Source organism: Myotis nattereri (assembly GCF_964212035.1).
Source record: "Myotis nattereri genome assembly, chromosome: 16".
Lineage (NCBI taxonomy): Eukaryota > Metazoa > Chordata > Mammalia > Chiroptera > Vespertilionidae > Myotis > Myotis nattereri.
In genome coordinates this window covers 22801026-22827551 of record NC_138091.1, presented here as the reverse complement: position 1 = coordinate 22827551, position 26526 = coordinate 22801026, and the positions used below count along the sequence as shown (strand labels likewise).

The window sequence follows — 26526 nt, the reverse complement described above, 5'->3', positions numbered from 1 at the left end:
AATATATTTTATTGATTTTTTTACAGAGAGGAAGGGAGAGAGAGATAGAGAGCTAGAAACATCGATGAGCGAGAAACATCGATCAGCTGCCTCCTGCACATCTCCTACTGGGGATGTGCCCACAACCCAGGTACATGCCCTTGACCGGAATCGAACCTGGGACCTTTCAGTCCGCAGGCCGACGCTCTATCCACTGAGCCAAACCGGTTTCGGCAAATTCACGTTTCTAAACTTAATTCTAGATCTTCCTGTGTTTGAAAGATGCTCACTTATAAAGGAGATAATTGTATCCTGCCAATGATACCATCTTGGAAGTCTCTGCATGTGTGGATGGCCCTCATCACAGTGCTGCTCTTTGCCCTCCAAATAGGACAGTCTTCACCTTCAGAGCCCTTGTAGTTCGAGTCGCTGGTTTGGGATCCTTCCTGAATTCTTCTCTCTAGTCTTAGAAATCAGCAACTCTGCCCTAGGCTGCATGATCCCGCAGTTGAATTTTGCCTTTCTTTGCCTCTGAGGATATTTAAATGCCTCCAGCCTAGCTCTACATACCTTTGAACTTGAAGGAGCTGTGTATTCTTTCATACTCTTCATAGCATCACAAAACTAAAAATTGTTCTTCATTGAACTCTGAATTTCCTGAGCTTTGTAAGACCGTGGTTACAACTTCCACAGTCATTCCACTGGTGTGTTTACAGGTATGTGTGTATAGTCCACGCTGTTTTTACTCACAAGTAAAACTGAAGTCTCTGCTTCAAGGGGGCAGGGGAGCAGGGAATGCATGAGGCAGAGGAGAGGGGAGAGGCGATTGCAGTCCCCGCCTCCTTCCCCTGCAGCCCCTTTCCCTTCCCCAATGTGTAGGGGTTTTTCCACACGCCACCCGTGTCACACACGTACAGTTCAATTCAATGCAATTCAGACACCAGGTCCCTGGAGTTCGGGTCAGACCCCACAGGGCCACCTGCATCTCCCCCTCTTCAGATGCCAGTTGCAAGTCCCAGTCCTTTTGACTGACAGGCTGTAAACCAGCGTTCCTGTGGCCCGTCCTCTGCGCCAGTAATTGGCTAGAACAGCTCACAGCTTTCTGGAAAACATTTTACTTACTGTTATTACTGGTTTATTATAAAGGATACCACTCAGGAACAACCAATGTAAGAGATGCCCTGGGCAAGGCTCCTGGGAAGGGGGTGGAGCTTCTATGCGCTCTCCAAGCATGCCACCCTCCCAGCCAGTCTCCATGGAGCCACGCCAGCCTGGAGGCTCTCTGCACCCGTCACTGCGGGCTGTATGGAGGGTTCATTATACAGGCATGATTGGCTAACTCACTGGCCCTTGGTCACGAGTTCACCCTCTAGCCCTTCTCCCTCTCCAACCTGTGGGTGCTGGGAGGGTGGGGGAATTCGAAGGGGGGAGTGGAGCTGAATGTTCTAGGCTGCTAATCATGCCTTTCTGGTGACCAGCTTCCATTCTGAAGCTATTTAGGGGCCCGCCCCCAGTCATCTCATTAACATACAAAAGGACACTGACCACTCCCAGATTCCAGGGGTCTTAGGATTTGGGACTAAGACCAAATATTAGAACAAAAGATGCCCCTATCACCCCTTATCACAGAGGAAATTATAAGGGTTTGGGGAGCTCTGTGCCAGAAACAGGATGAAGACTAAACATTTATTTATTATTATATTAGAAAATCCCACACACTGACCGGCTGGCGTGGCTCAGTGGCTGAGCATGACCTATGAACCAGGAGGTCAGGGTTCGATTCCCGGTCAGGGTTCGATTCCCGGTCAGGGCACATGCCCAGGTTTTGGGCTCCATCCCCAGTATGGGGCATGCAGGAGGCAGCTGAACAATGATTCTCTCTTATCATTGATGTTTCTATCTCTCCCTCTCCCTTCCTCTCCGAAATCAATAAAAATACATATTTTTAAAAATCTCACACACACACACACACACACACACACACACACACACACACGAGTCAGCGGAGCGGCTGGTCTTCAGCACCTCCTACAGGGCTGTCTGTGGGAGCGCTCCCCCTCCCTCTCTGACTGTCCTGGGCTCTCACTGCACGTCCTGTCTCCTCCTGAGGCCTTTGATGAGGGCGCTTTCACAGAGCCATGCCAGGTACATCCCCCACCCCGCCGAAGGTGAGCCACCTCCACCTGGCCTGTCTCTGTGCCTTACTGCAGGCCAGTGACCTGATCGGACAGTCCCTTGTGTATGGAGGTATTTGAGGGCAGAGCATCCCTGTGTTGTCCCAACAGGCCGATGGAAATGGCTAATGCAAATAGAACTCTGACTCCCTCAGCATCTCGGGCGCCAGGCTTGGAGCGTGCCTGGATCCCCGGTGTCCCCAGCGTGCTGAAGGAGGCCTTCATCAGTGCCAGGTGTGGTTTTGTTTGTTTTGGTTTTTTTAAAATATATTTTATTGATTTTTTACAGAGAGAAAGAGAGAGGGACAGAGAGTCAGAAACATTGATGAGAGAGAAACATCGATCAGCTGCCTCCTGCACACCTCCCACCGGGGATGTGCCCACAACCAAGGCACATGCCCTTAACCGGAATCGAACCTGGGACCCCTCGGTCCACAGGCTGACGCTCCATCCACTGAGCCGAACTGGTCAGGGCAGTGCCAAGTTTGTTGAGGCGTCCACACAGGCGTGCTGGGAGAGTCTACATCTTGAGACCATCGCCCTCAAGCCCCCCTTTCACAGAGCAGCGGGGCCTGCCGCGGCTCACCAGGGTGGCCAGGCACGGGGCCTGCTGCCGCTGGCACTCAGGTCCCTGGCTCCCTCAGACCTCTGGACTGAGCCCGCACGGAACCAGCAGCCTTCAGCCGGCCACCGGAGTTCAGCACGGCCCTGGCATTTGACCTCCATCCATATCCATATCCTTTATTCTAGGGGAGTAGCTGGGTTGCCCTGAGTTGGAGGGCCTCCGGACTCCCAGCGCATTTGCAGGCTGCGGGCTTTGCTGCCTGTAAGCTGTTGAAAAGGCCTTCCTAAGGAAAGGGTTTAGACACACTCGGAAAAGGCAAATCCCATTAGCAGGTGTCTGATCCCGGCTGCCAGGGAACACCCTGCCCTTTCAGGGAGGCTGAGGGCCCCTTCCCTCCTCGGCCAGGGCCCCGACTGGTTTTGTTCCTCGCCCCTCCCCGGCCCCCAGCCTCTGGGGAAAGCAGCTGGGGCCGAGAGGGGCCTTGGCCCTGCCACCGGGAGAGCGGGCGCTTTAGGCCTGGCGGGGAGGCAGTGGTGTGAGGGCCATTCGCTCTCCCAGGACCTGTTAATCTTCCGTTTCTCTGCTGCCTGCTTGTTCTTCTGCTCTTCCTCTCTCTTTCCTTTCCCCTCCTTCGTCTTCCAGGTCCCCCCTTTCTCCTCTCTTTCCCGCCCTTTGCCCTCTTCCCAATCCCCTTCAAAAAATAGATTTGAGGCAGAATCTATTTTTTATAAAAGCGAAGCATTTGGAGACTGTAATTTTCAGCCAGTGGAGGGTGACGGGCCAGCGCTGGTGTGTTTTGTAGACAGAGCTCCGTGTACAGAGGGCTCCGTGTGCAGAGGGCTGGTGCCCGTTATCTGGAGCTGCCCGTGGACCGTGGGAGGAGCCACAGACCCGGGGGAGCTGGACCCAGGGATCCGGGGGGATCTGGCCATGGACCCGGGGAGCAGGGGGAGCTGGCCCCGTGGGCAGAGGCTGGGGGCTGCCTTGGGACCTAATAAGCAGCTTCTGTGCTCTGTTCCGTTTGTCTTGCTTTATTGTGAGCACATAAAGAAACAGGAAAGGACAAAGAATAATGTAACAAGCACCGCCTGGGATTGACATTTTTGCTTCAGGTATTTCAAATATAAACAAACGGGAGCGTTGACCCAGACAGGGGTGGGCTTCCTTTCACTCCTCTACGTGCCTTCTCCTTCCCCACCCCCCCCCCCCCACCCCACCCCCCACCACCGGGGGCAGCTCTACCGTAGCTTTAATGTGTTATCTTCATAATATGTTTTCATACTTAACAGCATATATGTGAGTCCATGAATAATAGATAGCCTGCTGGGTGTGTTTTAGAAGCATCCTTCAACGCTGACATGGTGTGGTATCATTCTGCAACTTGCTTTTCTGGTTTAACGTTACGTTCCAAGAAGTATTTCATTGTACGGCTGTGCCATGGTTTATTTATCTGTCCCACTGCTCGTGGGTACTTGGTTGTTCCTGGTTTTTCTGTATTTCAAGAACATCGCCATCCATGTGTTCGTGTCTGTCTCCTTCACAGGCACGGGCCCAAGCAGCTTTCGGGCCTCCCGGCCACGTTCAACTAGGCCCAGACCCACACCTTGGAAATCCTTGGGTTTCTCTGAGCTTCAACATACAAACCAGCTGCCTCCTTCCTCTCCATAGCGCTCTCAGCAAAGGCAAGCTTTAGGGGAGCCAGGAGGGATGGAATCACCCCACCCCTACCGCCCTTGGGTTCTCATTTGGTTTTTATTTTATGTCCATACATTTATCATAGCACCGTTTAAGGAGACTGAAACGTATCTGCATTCCTGCCTCGCCAGCACAACTGTTTTCACTTTCTGAGTCCCTCTTGGTCCCTGTCCACATGCATACTCGCCCATAGTTGTTTCTGTACGTGTAGCGTGGTGTATCCTGCACTTCTGTGGAACAGTACATCACAAACATGTCCCGTCTTGCCACAGTCTTCACAATGACCATGTCCGTGGTCGCACGATATCGTACCTGCCCATGCGCCCCGACCTGCTCTTCTGTCGCGGGGTCTGCTTTCCTCCCCTTTCTCTTCCCGGCTCCCACAGTCTTTGAGCGATTACTCCCAGCCCCCTCAGATCATCTAGAAGCAGAGAAAGAAAGCTCCCTGGGCTACAACCTGCCCGGCTTCTCTACCCCAGACGTCCCAGCCACTGCTACCTCCTTTAAAACTCCCTCTTTCCGCCTGGCCAGTGTTGGTCAGTGTTAAGTGTAGACCTATGAACCAGGAGGTCATGGTTCGATTCCCGGTCAGGGCACATGCCCAGGTTGTGGACTCGATCCCCAGTGGGGGGCTGTGCAGGAAGCAGCCATCAGTGATTCTCTCTTATCATTGATGTTTCTCTCTCTCCCTTCCTCTCTGAAATAAAAACAATATACTTAAAAAAGCCCCCTCTTACCTTGGCGGTAGAAAAGCAACCAAACCACCGGATGGGGTGGCCTTAGTGCGCGTGGCTTGAGATGGTTTTAAATACGAAGAGGCTCCTCCCTGGAGGAAACAGGTTGGAGGGGCTTCCTGGGCCTTGTTCCTCCTTCTGTGGGTTTGGAGGGAGACGGTCAGGGCGATTCTTGGGCACCGCTTGTGGTCCAGCACAGCTCCCAGGGCAGGGGCTTGGGGCTGAAGCCCTGTCTAGGAGTGTGGCGTGTTCTACGCCCGGAAGTTAAGCTTAGGGTGCTGCAAGTAAAGGATGCCAACCCCAGGCAGAGGCCCACGGTTCCTGGACCGCGGGCGCGGTGCTGATGCTGTCGCTGTCTTCTGTTTCTTTAGCTGGCCCCTCCAGCCGGCGTGGAGGGTTCTGTTTCTCCTACTAGAGTGAGGCACCAGTCTTCTGTACCGCTGCCTTCTCATGAGCCAAATAGTCAATTTAGGGCTGATAAAAAAATAGTGACACCCTAACCGGTTTGGCTCAATGGACAGAGCGTCGGCCTGCGGACTGAAAGGTCCCAGGTTGGATTCCGGTCAAGGGCATGTACCTTGGTTGTGGGCACATCCCCAGTAGGAGGTGTGCAGGAGGCAGCTGATTGATGCGTCTCTCTCATCGATGTTTCTAACTCTCTATCCCTCTCTCTTCCTCTCTGTAAAAAATCAATAAAACATATAGTAAAAAAAAAAAAATAGTGACGAGCTTGTTTATAACAAGACCTTATATTTATGGCATACTTACTGCTTACCAGATACTCTGCTAAAAAGCATTTTATGTCCGGCTGGCATGGCTCAGTGGTTGAGCATCGACCTATGAACCAGGAGGTCACGGTTCGATTCCAGATCAGGGTACATGCCCCGGTTGCGAGCTCCATCCCCAGTGTGGGGCCTTCAGGAGGCAGCCAGTCAATGATGATTCTCTTTCATCATTGACGTTTCTATCTCTCTCCCTCTCCCTTCTTCTCTGAAATCAATTTAAAAAATGTGCGTGTGTTTTTAAAAGCTTTTTATACTTGTCACTTTATTTATTCTTCACAACAACCAAATAAGATAGGGAACTATCGCTACCCCCGTGTGACAGCTGGGAAAATGAGTCTCTCAGAAGTTAAGCGACGTGCCCGGATCTTCCTTAAAATTGTAGCCATAGTAGCCCCCCAGCCATCCCGGCTGGGGAGCGATGAGTGTAAGTGAAGCAGAGATGAGCTGCCCCTTCCATTCCCTCCGGGGAAGCCCCTTGCTGGTGTGAAGTTATTTCAAATAAAGGCATCGGCTAGAAATGTCCCATTCCCTTTACATTTCCCGTTAGAGCCTCTGCCCTATTTTCTCCTTAGAAGTCTCTGCTTCATGGGGGCAGGGGAGCAGGGAATTCATGATGGCAGAGGAGAGGGAAGAGGTGATTGTAGTCTCAGCCTCCTTCCCCTGCAGCCATGGGAGGAGAGGGAAGAGGGAGGTGGGTGGAGCAGCAACCTGTAGATGCAGGGCCCTTCCTGTGCCCTAGTCACGGGGCTGTGAGAGCCCCGCCATCTGGTGGCCCAATAGAAAGAGCAGCTGCTGGTACACAGGCAGTCCAGGGGTCCTGTCCCAGCTCGGCCACTGGCTGGCGGGGGGGCCTTGGGTGGGTAGCCGTACTTCCCATACCATCTGCTATGAGGCTTGAGCACCGGGCGGGGAGTGTTTCCTGAGCCTGGCAGAGCAGATGCCCAGCTTCCCCTCTCCTGCCCACTCATTCGTCCTGGGGGAAGGCACATGCCCTCAGGGTTCTGGGGCCAAAGGAATCAAGATCTGGGGATGGGAAGGGGGCCTGCACGGGGCCGGAGATGGGCTTCTCCAGGTCGAAGTCTGAATGTGGATACAGTCACATGCACCTTGTTATTTTGGGCTTTTATGTGTATCTGTATGAATGTATGTTTTTATTGATTTTTAGAGGCAGTGATAGAGACATTGATGAGAGAGAAACATTGATTGACTGCCTCCTGCATGCCACCCACTGGGGATTGGGCCTTCAATCCATGCATTTGCCCCAACTGGGAATAGAGCCGGCGACCTTTTGGTTTATGGGTCCACACTCAACCACTGGGCAACACCGGCTGGGCTGTTTGGGGCTTTTAGACTGGGCTTCAGGGCTTGAAACACCAATACAAGCGGGGCCTGCTTTCCCACCGTTGGAGGGGAGAGAAGGGAAGGGGAGGGGAGGGGAGGGGAGACGCAGGCCCAGTGGAGCGGTTCCTTCTTGGAATCAGCTGAGGGCTCCTCTGCAGCCAGCTGGGGGCTCTGGGTTCTTACCTTGCCACCCTGGTCCCCACGGGCATGGCTGCAGCCATGGTAACAAAAAAGGCCCTTTAGAGTAGTCCCTTGGAGAAACGGAGGCACTGAACCAGGAAGTGGACTTCTTTGCCTTCAGATTTTACTTTTCCTCCCTTCTCTGTCCCCTGGGCCTGCTTGCCCTCCACAGACCAACTGGACATCCCACGTGTGGGCCACAAACGGGCCGGCTGCTGGGTCTAATCATAGCAGTGGGTGGGCCCCAGTTTAACCCAACACTAGCAATTGCCCAGTTTAAGAAATACACCGATTCTCTGATTAAAGAACGTTGCCAAAGCATTCTCGAGGTAGGGCATGGCGATGGGAGGCACCCCTCTGCAGCAGCCGGCCTGTTGTGGCCCCAGCCCCAGCCTTGGGTAAGGCTGCTGACTCAAAGCCCAGCCCGATCCTTAGGGATGGGGACAAATCCAGGCTGGGGGCTGGGGGCGGGGGCGGGGGAGGGGGAGGGGGGCAGATAATATAAAGCTGGTCTCCTGCGCTCCAACACAGACTCCCGGGGCCTGGACAGCTCTGCTTCCTACAGCGCCGTGAGAACGGGCTGTGCTGCCAGAGAATGGCCGCCCGCCGGAGCCTGGTTCTCTCGGGGTCTGTCCCGCACACGCTGAGCCACTTCCAATAGGTGCGGGCAGAATGGATTCGTTTTCCTTTTGAAGACAGGCCCACCACCAGGTGCCCGCCGCCGGCCGCCATGGCAGGTTAAAAAACACCAGGGCCGTATTTCTGGTACCTCAGTGTACCCCCCACGGAGAAGTAAAATGTCAGTGGAGCAAATTACCGACTGAATGCATTGGAATCTATACATATTAAATTGCCCTGGCTTTCACTTGCCCGTGTCCAATTAAAGCCCGGTCAGCTCCAGGAGACAGGCGCTGGTTAGTGCGAGCTGGCCTGGAGAGGCAAGTGACCCCAAAGGGCAGGGCTGAGGCTGACTCTGTGGGCTGTGGTCGTGGGGGTGGCCCTGGCTGGAGGAGAAGCAGCGGGCGCAAAGAGCAGGAGGTGGAAAACCCAGATGCAACTGGAACCCAGGATGGGTTGCTCTGATTTTCTATCTGCAGCTCTGTGGGTGGGGTTGGGGTGTGCAGGGAGCTATGTGTGGCATTTGTTACCCCGGCCCAGGACTCTCATGTGAGGGTGGCTGCCTTGCTCCCTCCAGGGACTGGACCCCTCAGAGCAGGTATTGGAACGCCCCCAGGCTGCAGGACTGGAATTGGGGGGTGGGGCTGCCACCTTCCCAGGCTGCAGGGCTGGAGTTGGGCCACTGGCCCCCTGGGCAGCCAGCTGTCCTCCTCCTGTCCTGCTGCCGCCCGGCCCCAGGCTCCTCCCCGACACAGGCCCCGCCTCTGTGTGGCGCCCACGGCATGGTTGATTTGTGTTGGTTTGGCGTCTGTACACTGCCTGGGAGCGTGTGTTCACACCATCAGTTACAGTCGGACTCCTGGCAGGTGGGGGCAGCGTTTCCTGCCTCTTTGGGATCGTTTAGGATTTATCGACTGCTTCCCTGTGTCAAGACCCTGTGCGATGTTTAAATACACAACTCGTTGATCTTTACACAGTGGGGTGAGGTGGGAACTGCAGGACATCCACCCGGTGGCACAAAGGGGAGAAGGGACTTGCTCCGGGTCCCGTGGAGAAGGGGTGTGCAGACCCAGCGGAGTTCCACGACTGATCAGGGGCTGGGCCCGATCCCATCCGAGGCTTTCCTGAGCCTCTGCCTCGTCCAGGGTCCTCCTGTGCCCTCTGGGTGGGAGCTGCCCCTCCTGCGGGCGGTGGCCACACCAGCTCTTTCTCTTGCAGGCATCCCCACCCTCATCGTGCTGGACCCGCAGGGGGAGGTGATCACGCGGCAGGGGCGGGTGGAGGTGCTGAACGACGCGGACTGCAGGGAGTTCCCGTGGCACCCCAAGCCCGTGCTGGAACTGTCCGACTCCAACGCCGTGCAGCTCAATGAGGGCCCCTGCCTCGTCCTATTTGTAGGTATGAAGCTCAGCGGGGTCCCAGGGTGGGCGGGACCGACCCACCTCACGTGGGACATGTCTGTCCCTACAGCTTCTTTCTGTCACAGAACAATGTGGAGCCTGGGCCTTTGTCTCTCCCTGCAGCCTTGCTTTTGACCCCAATGATTTATTCATGGCTCTCCCCCTGTGGGAGGGGTTCTGGGAGCTGCTGCTGTGCTTTCCTTCCTAGCTGCTCCCGACCGCCAGCTGGGAAGCATAGGTCAGGCCCTGGGCCCCCATGAACAGGCCCATTGTTGGAAGGAGGTGGGGCTGCACCGAGGCAGCTGCCGGGCCCAGGCTCCCCCCCCGCCCTCACCCCTCGGGCTGCTGCTGCTGCTGGTCACCTGTGTTCTGGCCAATGGCCGGGCTGCTGGGGCTCTCCCAGCCTCAGGTGGCATCTGTGTGGCCAGCCTCCCCTCTCCGCCTCCCCTGTGTGGCTCACTCTGGCGCTCGGTGGGTGGCTGCTGGGAGAGGCAGGAGGGCACAGGAAGATGGACTTGGCTCCCCGCAGCCCCGTGAGGTGCTAACAGAGCAACTGCTGCCCAAGACCCACCTCAGCCTCTGCCTGGGGACTCGCTGCTCAGCTCCAAGTAACTTTGGGTCCTAGGAGCATGGCTGAGAGGCCGCCATGCCCACTCAGCGAGGTGGGTTTGGGGATGTGTGCAACTCCCACCCCCGTTCTCTGGAGGTCTGGTTTGGAGACCCCCCGGGAAGGGGGCCGCACGCAGACTCGGAAATTCTTGAGCACACCCACTGCAGGCTGGTCCTGCGCTTTGAGGACAGAGGCTGTCTGTCCAGAGGCTATCTGTCCGGGGAAAGATGGCCTGGGGCTTTCCCCGCCTGCTACAGGCTCCCACACCTTTGTCCCGGGGCTGGGAAACAATTCTGAACTGAGGGACAACTGGGAACCTCACTGGCCACCTGCAGATGTGGAAAGAGAGTCCCAGAGAAGCCAGGCGAGTTCCAGCATCACAGAGCGAATTAGACGTGGATCTAGAGAGTCCCACAGGATCTGCGTGCTGCAGGCCCCTCGAGCTGTGTGGCATTTCTGGGTGAAAGTCGCCTGCTGGCACCTGCTGCCCCTACCCTCCAGCTCTGCAACTTAGGATGTCACTGTTGTTCTCAGTTACAGGGTTCAACGGGACTGAGCCCGGGGCCCCAGTGTGTGGCTGCTCTTGGAGGCAAGGGATGCCCCACAGGGGGCTCTGGGGAGCCTCGCTGGGTGGTCTCCAAGCAGCAGCCTGTCCCTCCCAGGCGAGCCGGGCTGTTAGCTGTGCCTCCCCGGGGCCACCAAAGCCGCTGGCCAGAGGACAGCCCCACCCACCACCACCACCTCTGCCATTTTCATTAGGAAGTCAGTGATCCGAGTCCCGGCATCTCATTCTGTGACTGAGAGAGACTCTACTGGGGACCTCCAGGCCTGGCTTAGGGGAAGCTTAGCTCCCAAGGTGGGTTTGTGAAGAACTGAGTGGAACGTATCACCTTTGCTTGGGGGCGTTAGTGCTACTCAGTGAGGTGAGTTGTTCCTGGGAGCGCAGTGCAGGAGGGCACAGTGTGAGCAGGAGGCCTCCCTCCTGCACAGGAGGCAAGGCCCGTGTCCCCAGGGAATCGCGCCCACTCAGGGGCTGCCCATGTGGGCGGTTCAGCCCTGAGGGCACCACTTGCTGACAAGCCCTGTGCTCCATGTCTTTCTCGCCCCATCACAGATTCTGAGGATGATGGGGAGTCCGAGGCGGCCAAGCAGCTGATCCAGCCCATAGCTGAGAAGATCATCGCCAAGTACAAAGCCAAAGAGGAGGAGGCGCCGCTCCTGTTCTTCGTGGCGGGGGAGGTGAGTGCCGCCTGGGCCAGACCAGGGGCAGACCTTTGGAACTTGAGTGATGGGCTTTGGGGGATGATGAAGGGGGACCTGGGGTCTGGGGTGCCGGTACTTCCGGACGAGCTCACAGACAGGTGAGGCGTAAAAAGGTGTGTCGTGGAAAACCACCTCCCGCCTGGCTGCCTCCTCCTTCCTTCTCCCTCGCTCAGCGGCCTCCGAGCTGCAGGGAGCCCTCCCAGGCAGAGCCCTCTCTGCAGCCACCAAGATCGCGGTCCACACTCCCTCCCTTGGGGCTGGGTCGGAACCAGGCCCTTGCTGCTTTACAGAGTGTCTGCTAGGTCAGCCCCGCCTCACCAGCCCTCCAGTGAGCTTTTCCCAGGACAGGGATCCCGCCGGGGGCCACGCTCTGACCTGAAGTCCCTCCCAGCCAGCCAGGGAGGGTGCGAGGCTGGAAACTGCCCACATCCCCCTCTCTCAAGGCCTGTCTCATGAAGTTGGGCTGGACGGAGCGGAGGACTTCTACAGGGTGAGAAGGCAGGGCCCTTCACTGGCCACCTCCAGCAGGCGCCTGCCTCCTCCTGAGATACAGGAGGCTCCGCCCTGCAGTCTGGGAGTCTGCAAGATGGGATCAGCGCAGGCGCCCTACCTTGGTTCCCCTCCTCAGGAGCCACCTCTGCACATGCTCCGCCGCCTCCCCAATCCAGCCAGGCACCAGGCACCAGGCACCAGCCACCCGCCGGTTATTAACAGACACTTTTTGAAGCCCCGGGGCCTCCTTCTGCCCATCGGTACCCCCAGTTGGTCAGAGCCCATGCTTTTTTCAGGCTGTATTTGGATCCCAGGAGAGGCAGCAGTGGCCAGACACCCTGAACCAGCACCCATTCATCACCCCCTCAATAGCCTCCCCTGCTAAGCCCTGCCGGGCCCCTGCTGGCAGCTGAAGTTCCCCTGCTCGGCCGTGGGGTGGCGGGGACAAAGCAGGTTCACAGGCCCTGCCTTGGGGCTACACGAGCCCACTCCACACAAAGCACAAATGCAGGCTGCTCCGAATTTCATTCAACTCTGACCCTGTCCAGACAGCTCCGAGGGAAAAGATGGGTGTAGAACAGAAAGAGCTGGGCTGGTGGGGGTGGGGCTGGAGGGCTCCAGGAGCTGCTGTAGAAATGTGGCTGAAAGGGGACATTTTGTGGGTTTTCTACATACCAGGCACCAAGCCAAGTGCTTCCCCTGTTCGGTCCCATTTGTCCCCCCCTCTCTGGCTCGATATAATCATTGCTGCTTCACAGATGAGGAGGGTGAGGCTCGGAGAGGGTGAGATGCTCCCGTCTGGCCGGCTGGGCTGGGTGCCGGCTGCTCTCACGCCTCACCCAGCCCCGTGTGACCTGGTATTAAATCCATTTTACAGGCAGGAGACCTGGGCTCAGGGAAGTGACTTGCCAGAGCCACACATTAAGTAGGTAGCAGACAGAGAAGGGAGTGTGAGGTTGGTGTGACTTCAGAAGCAGTGTCCTGCTCCTTTGTCCTTGTGGCCCAGCAGGTGGACTGGCCCACGAGGGAAGGGTGCTGGGACCAGAGAGCTGGACAGAGGGGCTTGGTCATCCACTGCTCCAGTTCCCTACCTGGCCGCCCCGTCCTTCCTGTGCGTTTCACCTGAGCTCCTGGCCTCGGCATCTCCCTTGGTCCAGTTTCTGTCTGCATGCTCGGAAGGAAGGCAGCATGGAAGGAGGATGGGCACAGGGCGCTGGGACATCTGGCATTCACCGAGCACCTCTGAGCTCAGGATTCCGGCCTCTCACATTCCAACCAGGGCTAAGGGGGACCCCTTGTTTGTCTCCATCCTGTCCACTCGGGCAGGCAAAAGCCATCCCTTCTGAAGCCTTAATAATCATTAAAAGTCATCTCTCTGGGGAGGGGAGGCAATGGGAATCTACGTTCAGCAGTTTTCAGGTGTCTCTCTCTGTTAATCATGAAGATTGTTCAGTTACCCATGTGGAGGGCCAGAGCTGCTGAGTCACTGAGCAATTCTGGGGTTGGGGGAAGAGATGGTTACCAATAATCTTCCTAAAGGTGTGCCCTTTGAGGAAGGAATTCTTTTGGTCTCAGACACCGGTGAGCTGTAAGTTTCATGCCTCATGCTCACCAGCATAAGGCCAGGGATACCCCACGCCCTTTCTCAGCAGGGAGACTCCGGTCTTTCCCTCCGTGTAGAATACTAGCCTGTACATTGTATAGTGAGACCGCCGCGGGATGGGTCCGTAGGGTCCGTTTTCTGTTACCTGCCAAATGAGGATCGGCAGTGTGAAAGGGAGTTCCAGATGGTTACCTTGCGAGTCTGTCTCCTGGTCTTTGGATTTCTGTGTTTGTCTTTATACCTAATAAGGCTGCATCTGATGTCAGGAAAATTCTCCTGGACAGTCCCTGGGAATGTGTGGGAAAGGGTCAGCTTCCTGCTCAGATAAGTACAGCAGCTCGTGTCAACATCAGTAGTGTCTCTGTAGCCCTGTCTTGCCACCTGGTTCTGCGATGCCTGCCCCCTGAAGCACAGGCTGGGCTGGAGCCCAGATCGGCCTCGGCACAGTGGGGCCGCAAATGATTGAGAGCTGACTGCAAAAGCAAGTAATCAAAGGACATCACATTTTTTTTTTTTTTTTTTTTTTTTGCAAAGCAGAGGCTTTCGTGCTAATAAAGAAGACTCGCCTGGGGGCTTGGGGTGATGCAGAGAGAATTTTCGGAACCAGCCTCCCCCTCTGCAAGGCAGGGCAGGGCCCACTGCTCCGCACTCTGAGAGCCCGTCTTCCATGGAGGAGGCCCGCTCTTCAGGGTGATGATGGAGTGGGTCTATCCCACGCCACCTGGGGAACCTGGGCCCAGGGGACTTTCCACTCTCTTGAAAACTTACGGGTTGTCTCTCCCTTCTGGTGACTTCCAGGATGACATGACCGACTCCCTGCGAGACTACACCAACCTGCCCGAGGCCGCCCCCTTGCTCACCATCCTGGACATGTCAGCCCGGGCCAAGTACGTGATGGACGTGGAGGAGATCACCCCTGCCATTGTGGAGGCCTTTGTGAATGACTTCCTAGCAGAAAAGCTCAAACCAGAGCCCATCTAGTGGGGCTCCGGCCTCGGGAGACATTATTTAAAACTCGGTCTTCTCCTCCTCCCCCTCTCCCCCTTCCTTCCCTCCGCCCATGGACTCTCCCGCGTGTCCTGAATCACACAACCCAAGTGTCCAACCTCTCTGTGGTGCCTTGTTTTCTGCATTAACTCCTCAGCCAGCACCCTGGGTGCGCATCCTCTCAGCAGCAGAAGAACCACCATGTTTGGAGACGCTGCTTGGGATTCGCAGGGTTGCCGTAACCCGGCCAGGGCTGGGGCTGCGTCACTCCCTGTCACCAGCTGTTCCTCCGAGTGAGCCTGCGGGGACAGCGCGCGGCGCTCTGGCTCACACAGTTCAGTGGCACAGGTGGGGCAGGGACAGGGCCACCGCCTCGTCAGGCCTTAGCTGAGAGCTTCTGGTGAGAAAGCCTTTCTAGATGACTGTCTCGGTCTAGGGAAAACTAGCTTGTCCGTTGGTTCTTGGGCAGTTGATCTCAGATCTCAAAGGAAGCTTGTGTTCTTTTCTGGTGAGAAGAAAAAAAAAATAGCTCCAGTCATGATTCATGTAGTAATTGCTTCATTTGATTGGGCTCCTACCATGGGAGAAGAGCTCTCATTCCTTCCTTATCTTTCTTCCTTGATCTTGACCTTCTCTAAGTTTCTGCCTTCTCCTATGAACAGCCCCCACTAGCTTGGAATTTTGTTAATAAATCCTTCCCCCTTGGACTTCTTCCCAAGGAGATGCACTTGGCCCTGGTTCTTAGAGGAGCACCACCTCCCAGTGCAGACCGCTGACTCAGCCCGGCTCTGGGCCTGGGACCACGGAGCTCTGTTGAGGTGCCCATGCCCACCTCTGGTTACCCCTGTCATTCCCTTGTCTTTTCAAAGCAGAACAAAAAGGAGAGAAATTACCAGAAGCATTGCTTTCCCCTAAGAACCTGCAGGCAGAGCTGTGCCCGCGGGTGGAGTGAGGGCAGAGGACATGGCGATGAAGAGCAGGCCTCGGACCCACTTGGCTAGACCCTGGTAGTCGGCTCCTTATTTGGGCTGAACTGACCACTAAAAGGAGAATAACATCTGTGTTCTTGGGATTTGTGACGGAGGGTTTGCCTGGGGACTTGCAGGGTTTTAGCCTCTTTCAACCAGATGTCAGCGTCCTTAAAGCAATCCCAGACCTTCCCCGTGGCCCTGCTCATGGCACTCTGCCAGCCAAGACCATGGATTTGGAAAACCCAGCCCCCAGTTAGCTGTAACACCACTGCTTCTTGCCGAATTGGATTGTTGATTTGTAGTTCAGAGGTACAAAATTAGTTGGTAACGAGACTGTTACTCGATGTCACCAGCCTGAAATGCAATCACCTAGTAAGCAATAAAGCAGGCATCTCTGGACGTTACCAACCACTTGGCCATTCCTGTCCTTAATAACAAACATCTTTTTGCTTGTGGTGCTGTGCTTGTAGGAGGTGGGCAGGGGGATGGGACATAGGAGAGCCTCTCAATTTTCACTGGACACCTGGTGGCTACGTTTCAGAATTGTCGAGAACCCCGAGACCCAACGTGGTCATCTGTCAAATCCTCCAGAAGCCGGAAAGCTCGTTCGGATTCGAGCACTAGAGGCAGCTCCCTGCGGGAGGCCTGGCCGCCATCTCTCTTGGTTTGACTCGCCTTTGCAGGTGGTGGATTCTCAGAGCAGACATCCCTGTGGACATGTGTGCTCATTCCCTCCCTGTAGGGGAGCAGATGCTCTGAAGCTGGAGAAGTCCAGGTTGGGAAACACAAGGCATCCGGCCCGTGTCTCCCTGCGATGGATGAGGCAGTAGTTGGAGATCCTCACACCTCGCTCTGTCTTAGGGCTGGGGTTTCTCTGGGGACCCTGTCAGTGTCTCCCTTGGGGGGTGGGATGGGGGTAGGGACAAGTTGAGTTTCACCTCCTTAGGAAGATGGGTAAGATTTCTGTCCGTACCCTGTATCGTGATGACCTTGGGAGGAAGGTGGTCTCGTAGCAGCTACTTATCTTCTGGGGTGGAAGGAACAAAGTCCAGTGAAGAGTCCCTGTGAGTCATTGCAACAGAAAAAAATAGGTCATCTGTGGTCCTATGTCCCGTACAGGGCTGATTGAACTACTTGCCACTAAAGTCAACTAGCTCCTTGGCGCCAGAATCCCCTTTAGAGAGGGGGTGCAGGTTAAGATCGGTGCGAAGCTTCACTAAAAAGGTGCATTAGGGTTATAGAATGGCGACTTTGGGGGGCAATACTGGGGGAGCAAGACAGTGAAACATCCCTGTCTTGATAGTGCAAGCGATCTTAAAGGTTATTGGTACAGACGAAGTGGGTGGCTTCTTAATTTCCACTAAGCACCTCCAAAATACCTTAAAATTCTTGTCGCTAATTGGAAGCAGGTTAAAACACCAGCTGTCGCGTATTCAGGGGTTTCTGACAGCAGCTAAGGAAACCATGCCCTGCAGCTTGAGGCAGGATGGCGGTTGTAAAAATGCCACCCCCGGGTTCCAGATTGTGCTCACCACAATGACTTCCAGATTCGATTCTATCCGTTTTCACAGCAGAAATGAGGGTGTGTGTTTTTGTTTGTTTTTTTAAATCTGTCCCCAACAATAAAGATCTGCTTCTTCTAGATTGGTATTACAATGGGCAGTTGCAGATGCCAGAGGGTGACTGAACACCAGCTTCCTTTGTCTCCCTCCTCTCCCCCACCCCCCTACCCCCCCCCCCCCCCCCGCCACCCGTACACACACACACACACTCACACACTTGAAATCAATGGCGCTCACTTACCCGAGCACTGGGAGCCAGTACTGCTTTTTTGGCATCAGCCAAGCTTCAAGTGGTAATTTTCAGCCAGACTTTGTTTTTTCCTGTTGCCTAATTAAAGACACCGAAAAGCTGTTCTCTCCTCCTGCTGCCTTTTTGCAGGGCAGCAGAAAGAATTCTGCAATGATGTAAAGACTAGGATATGGTCCAGGGACAGATCTGCCGGGTCTAATAAGCTGTTGCTCTGTCACCTGAGAAGAGAGCCACACGTGTGCGTGTGGGCGTGCGAAAGGCGGTACACTTGAATTACAGCGCTGGATTGGGGGGGGGGGGGGCGCGCTGAGTGAGTGTCTGGTCCATGCCCCTCTGGTCCTGCAGGCACGGGCACGCGCACATTCTGTTCTGTCGTTTGCCCTGGTTAGTGTGGACAGGCCCGTGCTTGCCCCGTAGGACCGGGATGCCACCCAAGGACAGATTGTACGGGGCTCAGCCACGCCCTCTGCAGCTTTCCTCAGGGCGCCTCTTTGTGAAACAAGGACGGTCAGAGGCCCAGGCTCAGTAAGTGGGCCTGACGTGAGCACTCAGCCCCTTTCCCTCTCTGCGGGTACAAACGGGAAGAACATCCCCTGCTTTCCTTCAGGCAGGCCGCGCAAAGGAAAACTCTTTGGGGACAAATGGCTGTTGTTTATTAGCTCCATTATTGGTGTGAATGGTGCATGTGCAAAGGGTGAAATATTTCCCAGGCAACAAAAGGCTTGTATGTAGGGAAATTTTTATATGGAGCCTGCGTTATGGCCAGGGTTTCTCCTACTGGGGAAAATAGGTATTAGGATGTTCTACACACCCCTTGCATGGGAAAGCATGACGTAAATGTGCTTCATTTTCAAGACATAAATATGTCTCGCCCCCTTGGTGTTTGGAGTACTTCCCAAGCCAGGAAGTGTGTTGTTAAATTTGAGTAGGAGTGTTCTGAGGGGCTGTTAGGTTTCCGTTCAATAATGTGCCAAAGCCTCTGTCCCCAGGCAGCAGGCCGGTGAGACGCTCAGAGACAGCCGCAAGTCTGGCGCTGGTGCCTCACACCAATAGGTCACCCACAATGGGCTAGAACTAGGATTCAACAGGAGACAGGATCTCAGGACCAGAAAACACATCTCCTGTGGACATCAGAGGCTCTGGGAGTGCCCGGCCAATCACGAGCCACTGTGCCTGTTGCAATCAGTTGGTGAGTGGTGAGAGGGAGGCTTGGAAGCCAGACCCTGCTGCAGCCAGGCCACCTCCCCAGCCTTTGTTCCCTTCTTGCATTTTGAGGAAGCAGCAGCTTTAGTGATGGTCCTCACCAACTAAGAAGCTTCAATTTATTTTTTTTTTAAATATATATTTTATTGATTTTTTACAGAGAGGAAGGGAGAGAGATAGAGAGCCAGAAACATCGATGAGAGAGAAACATCGATCAGCTGCCTCCTGCACATCTCCCACTGGGGATATGCCCGCAACCCAGGTACATGCCCCCGACCGGAATCGAACCCTGGACCTCTCAGTCCGCAGGCCGACGCTCTATCCACTGAGCCAAACCGGTTTCGGCGAAGCTTCAATTTAAAAAAGCAGCGCTTCCCTACAAAACAAATGCAGTGAGAACAGAACTTATGCTGTTTGTCATGTGTTCAGGTTTTTCCGACATATGTGGCCTTCAGCAGCCTGGCTTCCTAAGCTCGGCTGTTTGCAGAGCTCGGCTTGCAGCTGCTCTCTCAGCTGCTCCAAGGCAGCAGGGCAACCTAGTGAGAGGCTGCCTCCACCAGAGCGGTCGTCTGGATCACACAGTAACCTGGCTGCTAGCTTATTACCTTTGTGTATTAATTGATGAAAAGACAAAAATAAGATCTTCAAGTTTAAGGTGTCTACAAGAGTGTGTCTACCCCCCCCCCCCGCCCCCCGCCCCAAAATATGTAAAGCTGCAGGAGGGCAGAGGTGGCTTGGCCAAGAGGGGAGCCCTGGGCCCAGCAGGGCAGCCAGGCGTTTTCAGCACTGCCCATGGGACCCTGGCTGAGCACTGCTTATGGGGTCTTTGGTGGCAGAACAAAAGTGGAGCTAAATGCTGCTCAGCTTGGATGGTGATGACATCTGGTGTTGCTGTTACCCCTGGGGCAAGAGGTAGGTCCCAGGGGGAACCAGTCCCTAGGTCTGTTCATCCTCTGGGCCTTCACTTGGGAGAGCAGCTGTGATTGGGAGAAGGAAACAGGTTTTGGGGGGGGGGGGGGTGGAGCTCTCCCTGCCCAGAAGCTCCAAGCCAAGGGCGAGGCAGTGGTCCCCAGTATGGCCTGGGGATCCCAGTGTTTGCCTGAAGCTGCTTTCTCAGAGGTTCTATTCAAGGGGGCGGGGTTGGGGGGGGGGGTGAGGTGCTAGTTTTGTTTTGCTGTGTCCACTTCTCATTTTTATGCATTTTTCTCCTTAGTTTTGGGTCCACTGAGCTCCTATACTTCAAATTCTGCCCGGAGAATGACAATATGGATGAATCTCCAACTTCCCTGAGCACAGTGGCTTGCAAAACGCTTCATGGTGGAGCATTTAAATACTCCATCCTCTTTTCAACTTAAATCCAGGAAAAAGCCTCCCGGCCGGTTGGGAATGGTTTTGAGGTATGGCTGCCACCTTGTGGCAGAATCGTATTACAACTGCTCAAACACAAAGGCAGGGGTAAGCTCGGCCAACCTTCGGACACCTTTCAGCCAAGCAGTGTTTTGCTTGTCAGATCCTGCTCAGTAGTTGTTATTTCCTGGGGAAATGGTGGCAGAGCAGGTGTTGGCCTCAAAATTGAGACTTCAAGGTAGCGATTTTCCAATATTACTCAGCAAACAAGAACTTCACTCGCTTCCCCTATAGTCATTTTAAAGAAAGGAAAATGTGCCCTCCCCTCTGATATTACACCCACAAAAACACAAAAGGCAATCACTAGGCCTGGTGTATAAGCCATTGGCCACAGAGTGAAAGTGCTGTAAATTTCATTTCCATCTTACGCCCAGCATAAAATGGGTGTGGAATTACTGTTTTTCTGAACAAGGACAAGGTATAGCGTTGCTTTCATTTTTATTTTGTAACAGAAATCAGCAGGAAGCATAACCCAGGGACAGAAATTACAGACTGGTTTAACACTGGGCCTGGGCCTCCCTTTACTGACTTTCTTTCGCACTTTTTCCCAGGTGCTGAGACCAAATGTCAACAGAGGGGTGGCAGTTTTCTGGGCCGCCTCCCAGATTTAGTGCTGGGCACTGTGGCTGTGAGGCTGGCAGACTGAGCCCCAGGCTTTGTGGGCTCCTCCACTTTCTAAAAGTTGATGGTCTTAATCTGTGGGCCACTTGCATTGGACATTTGGGGGTGGGAGGGCCCTAGGCAGGCCCAGACAGACCAGAGCGTGGCACCAGGAACAAAAGTTCTGATAAGGCTTGGAGAGAACCAACCAGATTGTTCCTGCAAAAACTCCTCCCCTCAAACATGCCAAAGCAATCTCCTCTGCCACCTAGGGCATGAGTCAGACTCTTGGTTCTCTTGAAAGGAAGTTTAACCAGGGACCTGGGAAAGCCAAAGGCAAAGGAAGATCTCGGTGCCTCTTGGGAATGCCAGCAACTCAGCCTCCCTGGAAGGAGCAGCTGAAGGGCTCCCAAGGAACCCTAACCATTGTAGGAGCCACTGTGCAGAAGGGATGCAATAAACCACACTGCTCTGGTGGTGTCAACTCCAACCACATCCTCTGTGGTCACAAAAGCACTGACTGAGATAGGTCGCACCCTTCAGTTCCGCAGTGACTTAAAGCACAGCAACCACCACCTGCATTTGCCTATTCCTGGTTACACCCAGCTGGCACGTGGCGAGGACCTAGTCAGTCACTGTCTGCTGGGGGTTTGACAGAAGAGCTAGTGTTATGGGCCCAAGGGTCCCTGGCTCTTATCCTCAGAACCTCAGCTTCTCTCCCCTCACAGAAGCCCTCGTTTGCACAGCAACCAGGAATGCTGGCACTTTCCTAAGTTCTGCTCCTCTATGCAGGAGAGGGGATTAATGTAAGTAACTCCAGTCAGGACATTTAACCAAAAGTTACGTAATAGCAGGAAGCAAGTAAAAGGGGGTACAGCTTTCCTAACGGGTGCAGACTAAGCTGAAGATTTTAAAACTGCTTCCTCCTTTTCTGAACAGAGCCCTTAAAAAGATTATCTGCAGAGGTGCTAAGAAGGTATAATGCCACTTGAACTACGCTGCTTCTACCAGCTGTATCACCAGAAGTGGGAGAGTCGTGTTCTACATACACAATGGCTGTTTAAGTCAGGGCCTGAACAAATTGCAGACTGACACAGCCAGCTGGAAAGGACAGCTGGCCATTGAATGCCATCGCCTGTAGCCTTCACATATATGTAAAAAATTGAGGGGAATGGGAGATCTCGGGAAGAATCTTGACCTTTGTTATTTTTAAGAATAAGCAAAAATTCAAGGAAATTTCTATTTTTTAATAACCACCCAACAATTTTATGCCTCGCTGTTGGGAAGCCATAATGACCAACTCTGCCAGCCTAATGTAGGAGAGCTAGAGACAGCCTCAAACCAAGGATGACTTCCACGTCCCCTCTCAGGGGTAACTAACTCCTGTCCCTGCTCAAGTGTTCCGCCCTGAGCCGCAGCTGTCTTCTCCCTTCAAAAAGGAGGATGCTGGCAGCCATGGCCGAGTTCAGGCTGTCCACGCCAGGCACTACAGGGATCAGCAGCCTCTTGCCCCCGGTGCTCTCAGCCAACTGCAGGGACTCCAAGCTCAGGCCATGCGTCTCCCCACCTATGACCACTGCTGCTGGGGCCTCTGTCCAGTCCAAGTCGTAACTCTGGACCTCAAGTTCAGGGAGCCAGTCTTTGCTGGCTCCAGTTTCTAGATCCTCCTCCTCCTCTTCCTCATACTTGTGAATCTTTGAGAGTTGTTGGTCACAGATCCAGCCATGGTCACTGGCTTTATTAGATTTCTGGGCCTGGGTATAAAGGCCACAGTTGTCTGCCACGTAGACCCGGGTATCGTCGGGCAAGTACTTGGGCACTGTTTCCCAGTCCAGGTTGTTGATGATGGGCACCTGGAAATGCGCACCCATACCTGCCCGCAGCACTTTGGGCTCCCAGGGATCCACACAGCCTAGAATATAAAAGAGGATCTAATTAAGATTACAAACCTTCCCAGACGAGGGGACTCTCAAGTCAACTAGATTAATTCTGGATCAGGAGATAAAGCAAAAAATCTCATACTGTAGGTTCTTGATAGCTGGCACCGCTGACTCCCCGATATGGCACTATCCAGCAATGGGACTGTAGGAGGAATTCCGGCTAGTGCCCAAACAGACTTTATTCATCCCTTCAACATTCACACCTTCCAGACATTGTATGGGAGATGCAAGAGCATTTAAAGTCCCCCACCTGAGCAAGCTCATGATACAGAAGCAGCATGAAAAGGGTAACTAACAGAAAAACCCTTGCACAAAGGACTACCAGGAAAAACACCCCAGAGACATGACACTGAGCTGGATCTTGAACGATAGGAGGATCTTGTCGGAGAAAGAAAGGCCCAGGGAGAGGTCAAAGCTACAGAAGGGGGAAGAGTGCCACAGCCCAAACACTGTAAGTAAGGTGGGTTAGGAAACTAATGGGTAGGTGTGGTGGGAGATAAGACAGGAGGCAGGTAAGGACCAATTTAAAGGCACAGGGTATGAGCTCAGGATTTTATCCAGAAGACAAATGACATTGAAGGGACCTGCTGGGGTTGGGCCCCGGCAGATTTTAAAGAGAATAGTGACAGAATCTGGTTTATGTTTTAGAAAGAGTCATTTGGCTTCAATGCTGAATCTGATTGGAGCAGGGAAGATGCTAGAGATGGAGAAATCAGATTGGAGGCAATTACAGTAATCCAGGGAGAACCAAGGCAACAGCCTGGTCCTTCACATACACACCTGCTCTTACAACAAGAAGGCTATACCACCTACTCTCTTACGTACGGGCACGTGCTCAGCCCAACAACTTCTATGCACTGGCAGATACTTCACCTTTCCTAGGACCATGTGCTGGAACAGACAGCAGGACCAGGGCACCACAAACCTACCATCCTCCTCATTAGCACAAGTCTCCTCACTACAAGTTATTTTAAAAAGGGGCCCAGATTCATGAGGAGAGCCATCTAGTGTGACCCCTCTATTTGGTGGGGGAGTACAGGGCAAGATGAGATTTCCTCCATCCACATGTCCTCAATACTGTGCACCACACCAAGTGTTCCCTACTCTTCCTACCACTCATACACAGCCCCCCGCACCGTTGTGAAAACATCACTTGGGTTATACAGGAACATTTCCAAAGCCACACCTACTCTCAGAGCTCTCACCAATGGGGCAGGTAAGTGGGTACTGATGATGGAGCCCAAGCACCCAGCCCTCACACTGGCAGAGAAATGCACTCCAACGTGTGACTGGGGGAAAAGTTAAAAGAGGAATTTAGGCAAGTCTCAGCAATGGGTACCAATTTTAGTTTACACTGAAAGGTAACCTGAGTATTTCTGATGAATGATCCTCTCCTTCCCACCCTCCCCTAAGTTGTAATAGGCATTTTAGGCTTGTCCCAACTGTTAGGCAAGTCTGTTTAGAACCAAACTTACTAAATCCCCATTTCTAATGAGGAGACAGGAAAAAAATGTAACGAGGCTAATTTGTGTTGTGGGGTGTTTGACTTCTGAGGCTAAGGGAAATGTATCACAATTTCATAATCGCACTCTGTTGAAATAATTTCCTTTCACAGGATTCAGAATGTCAAAGAATTAGAATGGTCTCATATACCCAACAATTTGAAAACTCAAGATCATTAAATAAAGGACTTGAAATCAAAAATTAAAACTAGCATCTACTTCTTTCCCTGACTGATTTTAAGTTTTTTCTTTAATAACTTAGCAGGTGTCAAAATAATTTTAAAAGACAATCAACATATACTGAATTGCTATGTGCCAGGTACAATGCCAAGTACTGTCTGTGCATTATGTCACTTGATCCTCAAAACTTAATCCTACCTTCCATGTAGATTCTGTTTTCATACCCACATTATCAAGGAGGAAACTGACACTCAGAATTTCACTCAGACATGTAGCTAATGAGGAGCAGACCCAAGATTCAAATCCAGGCATTCTGCCCAGAGCCAGCTCACCGACAGACGGCCACCCAGTCACAAGCGCTCTTACCTTTGGTGAGTAATACTTTGCTGCAACCTGCCCCAGCAGCAGATCTCAGAATCGTCCCCAGGTTCCCAGGGTCTCGGAGATTGTCACAAATCAACAATAAGGGCAGGGAATGGAGAAGCTGAGTCGCTGGGAATGTCATCTTAACGTGATCAGGTTTGGCAAAAATCCCTGAGGAAACAAAACAGGAAGTTCACTTGTCCTATGTAGACATGGGGAATAATTAGACTTTTATTTCTCACTACCTATATTCTTAATTACTTGAATACATTCTGGTTGAAAAAATTCAAAGAGGAAGTCCTACCAGTGATCCCCCGCATAAGTGCTTTCAATCTTGAAGTGTACTGTATACTTTCAGAACTTGTTCCATGCAGCTACCTACATATGTGCACATCTACCCACACAGAGGTGCTTTTATTCTTTTACAAAATAAATCATACTCAGTATCATCCTGTACTCTACTTACCTACGTCTCTAACGCGTCTTTGAGAACTTACCAAGTCAATGCATTTGGAGCTATCTTATTCTTTTAAGTGCTGCTTCTTGTTTTCTAACTTGAATGTACTACGTTTATTTAAATCTTCAACGGACTGACATTGAGGATATTTTTCAATTTCCCCTATTATAAACAACCCTGCAATAAACATCCCTGTACGCCTCTCTGCGCACACGTCTAAACATTTCCCTAGGAAAAACTCCCTTCTAAGTGAAAGGAGTAAATGGTGTGTGTACACTGCTCACGGTAACTGACACTGCCCGCCCTCCCCACAAGCCCTTCCGGTTCATTCACACCAAGAGCACCGACTCGTACAGCCCTGTCCCTGCCCCATCAATGACGTCACCGCTACATAAAACCTCACGTTCGAGTCAAGCACAGGAAGACAAGGCTTCCTGTTCCGTGGGCCAAACAGGGCAGTCCACTGGCGCTCAGACCTGCTTCTAGAACACGGGAGGCAACGACAGCTATCACCACACGGGCAGGGGTGTTGTGGAAATGGGTGGCTAAATCTTTTGGCAAACGTTTCCCTAAGGTTTAGCTGGACATTAAAGGTTGAAGAAATGACCTAAAAAAAAAAAAATGTGTGAGGAATAAAGAGCCGTAATACAAATGATGATGGCTTCACTTTCCACTAACGATACTAGAAGATGCACGATTTATAGAAGATGTGAGAACTCTCTTTTTCTGGGCATCTTCAGTAACACTTTGAATCTGGTTTCAATAAAATGTGTTTCCCCGGAGACGAGCATGAACGAACCACCCCAGGCCTCCACTGCTGGTGACACACCGCGCAGCCACTGACCCATGATTCCTTGCGGCGTTACTAGGTCGGACCATTCCTTGATATCCTCAAACTTCACCTTAACGAGGCGGACCCCCTTCAGCTTATCGGCGGGCAGCTCCTTCAGGTAGTCCAGGCGGCTGAAGAAGAACATTTTGGGCACAGCGCCGGCCTTGAGGGCGTCCGCGATCAGCCGGCGGCCTTCCAGCAGGATCTTCCCTTGCTTTTCCCGGAATGTCCTGGACTTGACGACCGTCATCACGCTGCTGGGGGCGGAAACACAGAGACTGGCAATGAGCATGCATTCCCGACTCGGAGGTACGCCTCGCCCTAACGGACAGGAGGCCCGCGCTGCCCTCCGTGCGTGACCAAAGCCAGCGGGTGGTGCTGGAGCAGGTCCTCCGCCGGAGGAGAGAGGGTCAGGCCCGCTGGGGGGCGGGAAGGGAGACGGGGACACTGCGTCCACGCGGTTTAGGAACACGTCACCTCAGCCTTTTGTCCCCGGGGAAGGCCTTATCGTAGCGAAGCCCCGACTCTTCCCAGGTGCTGGGCGTCTGGGCTGGGGGCTCCTGAGGCGCCTGTTGCGGTCGCTGCACGTGGGGACTGGCCTCGGCTGCCGCCTTCCGGGGCCGCTTCCCGGGGCCGGGCTTCCGGTCCACCACCTCTCCGGACGGAAACAGCACTTTCACGGGGCTCCGCCGCAGCGCCCGGACCCAGCGCCGGGCGTCGAGGTCCCAAGCCTGGACCGCCGGCAGCAACGGCCGCGGGGCCCATCCCACGCCCTTCACCAGGATCGCCATCTTCCCCGGCGCCGGGGGGCTGCGTCACGGAAGTGCGCCCGC

General features: G+C 53.7%; 2 protein-coding genes across 3 annotated transcripts in view; one reads left to right on the top strand and one right to left on the bottom strand.

The window, feature by feature from the left end:
- NXN (nucleoredoxin) overlaps nt 1-17038 on the top strand; it is a gene marked incomplete at its 5' end in the record, with an annotated part of 151365 nt that extends 134327 nt beyond the window's left edge. For both annotated transcript variants that reach the window (XM_081109380.1, XM_081109379.1), the window contains 3 exons: nt 9290-9469; nt 11196-11320; nt 14238-17038. In XM_081109380.1, the coding sequence (XP_080965506.1) occupies nt 9290-9469; nt 11196-11320; nt 14238-14420 (488 nt within the window). In that variant the 3' untranslated portion in view covers nt 14421-17038. The remainder of the gene's footprint in view (nt 1-9289; nt 9470-11195; nt 11321-14237) is intronic.
- A 3208-nt stretch (nt 17039-20246) lies between these two features.
- MRM3 (mitochondrial rRNA methyltransferase 3) lies at nt 20247-26485 on the bottom strand. Its single transcript, XM_081109957.1, has 4 exons — nt 26171-26485; nt 25706-25950; nt 24408-24575; nt 20247-22331 (listed from the first exon to the last, which is right to left on the bottom strand). Exons 1-4 carry the CDS (start codon nt 26482-26484, stop codon nt 21796-21798), a joined length of 1263 nt encoding a protein of 420 aa, XP_080966083.1. The 5' UTR covers nt 26485; the 3' UTR covers nt 20247-21795.
- Between the last annotated feature and the right edge of the window lie 41 nt (nt 26486-26526).

What these genes read in the sequence shown, in the direction of transcription:
- MRM3 (XM_081109957.1), bottom strand. Translation starts at nt 26,484, where the DNA reads ATGGCGATCCTGGTGAAGGGCGTGGGATGGGCCCCGCGGCCGTTGCTG. An exon ending in CCCGGGGACAAAAGGCTGAG is followed by an intron (nt 25,951 to 26,170) that starts GTGACGTGTTCC and finishes TTCCGCCCCCAG; the next exon opens with CAGCGTGATGACGGTCGTCA. An exon ending in AACGCCGCAAGGAATCATGG is followed by an intron (nt 24,576 to 25,705) that starts GTCAGTGGCTGC and finishes TTGTTTCCTCAG; the next exon opens with GGATTTTTGCCAAACCTGAT.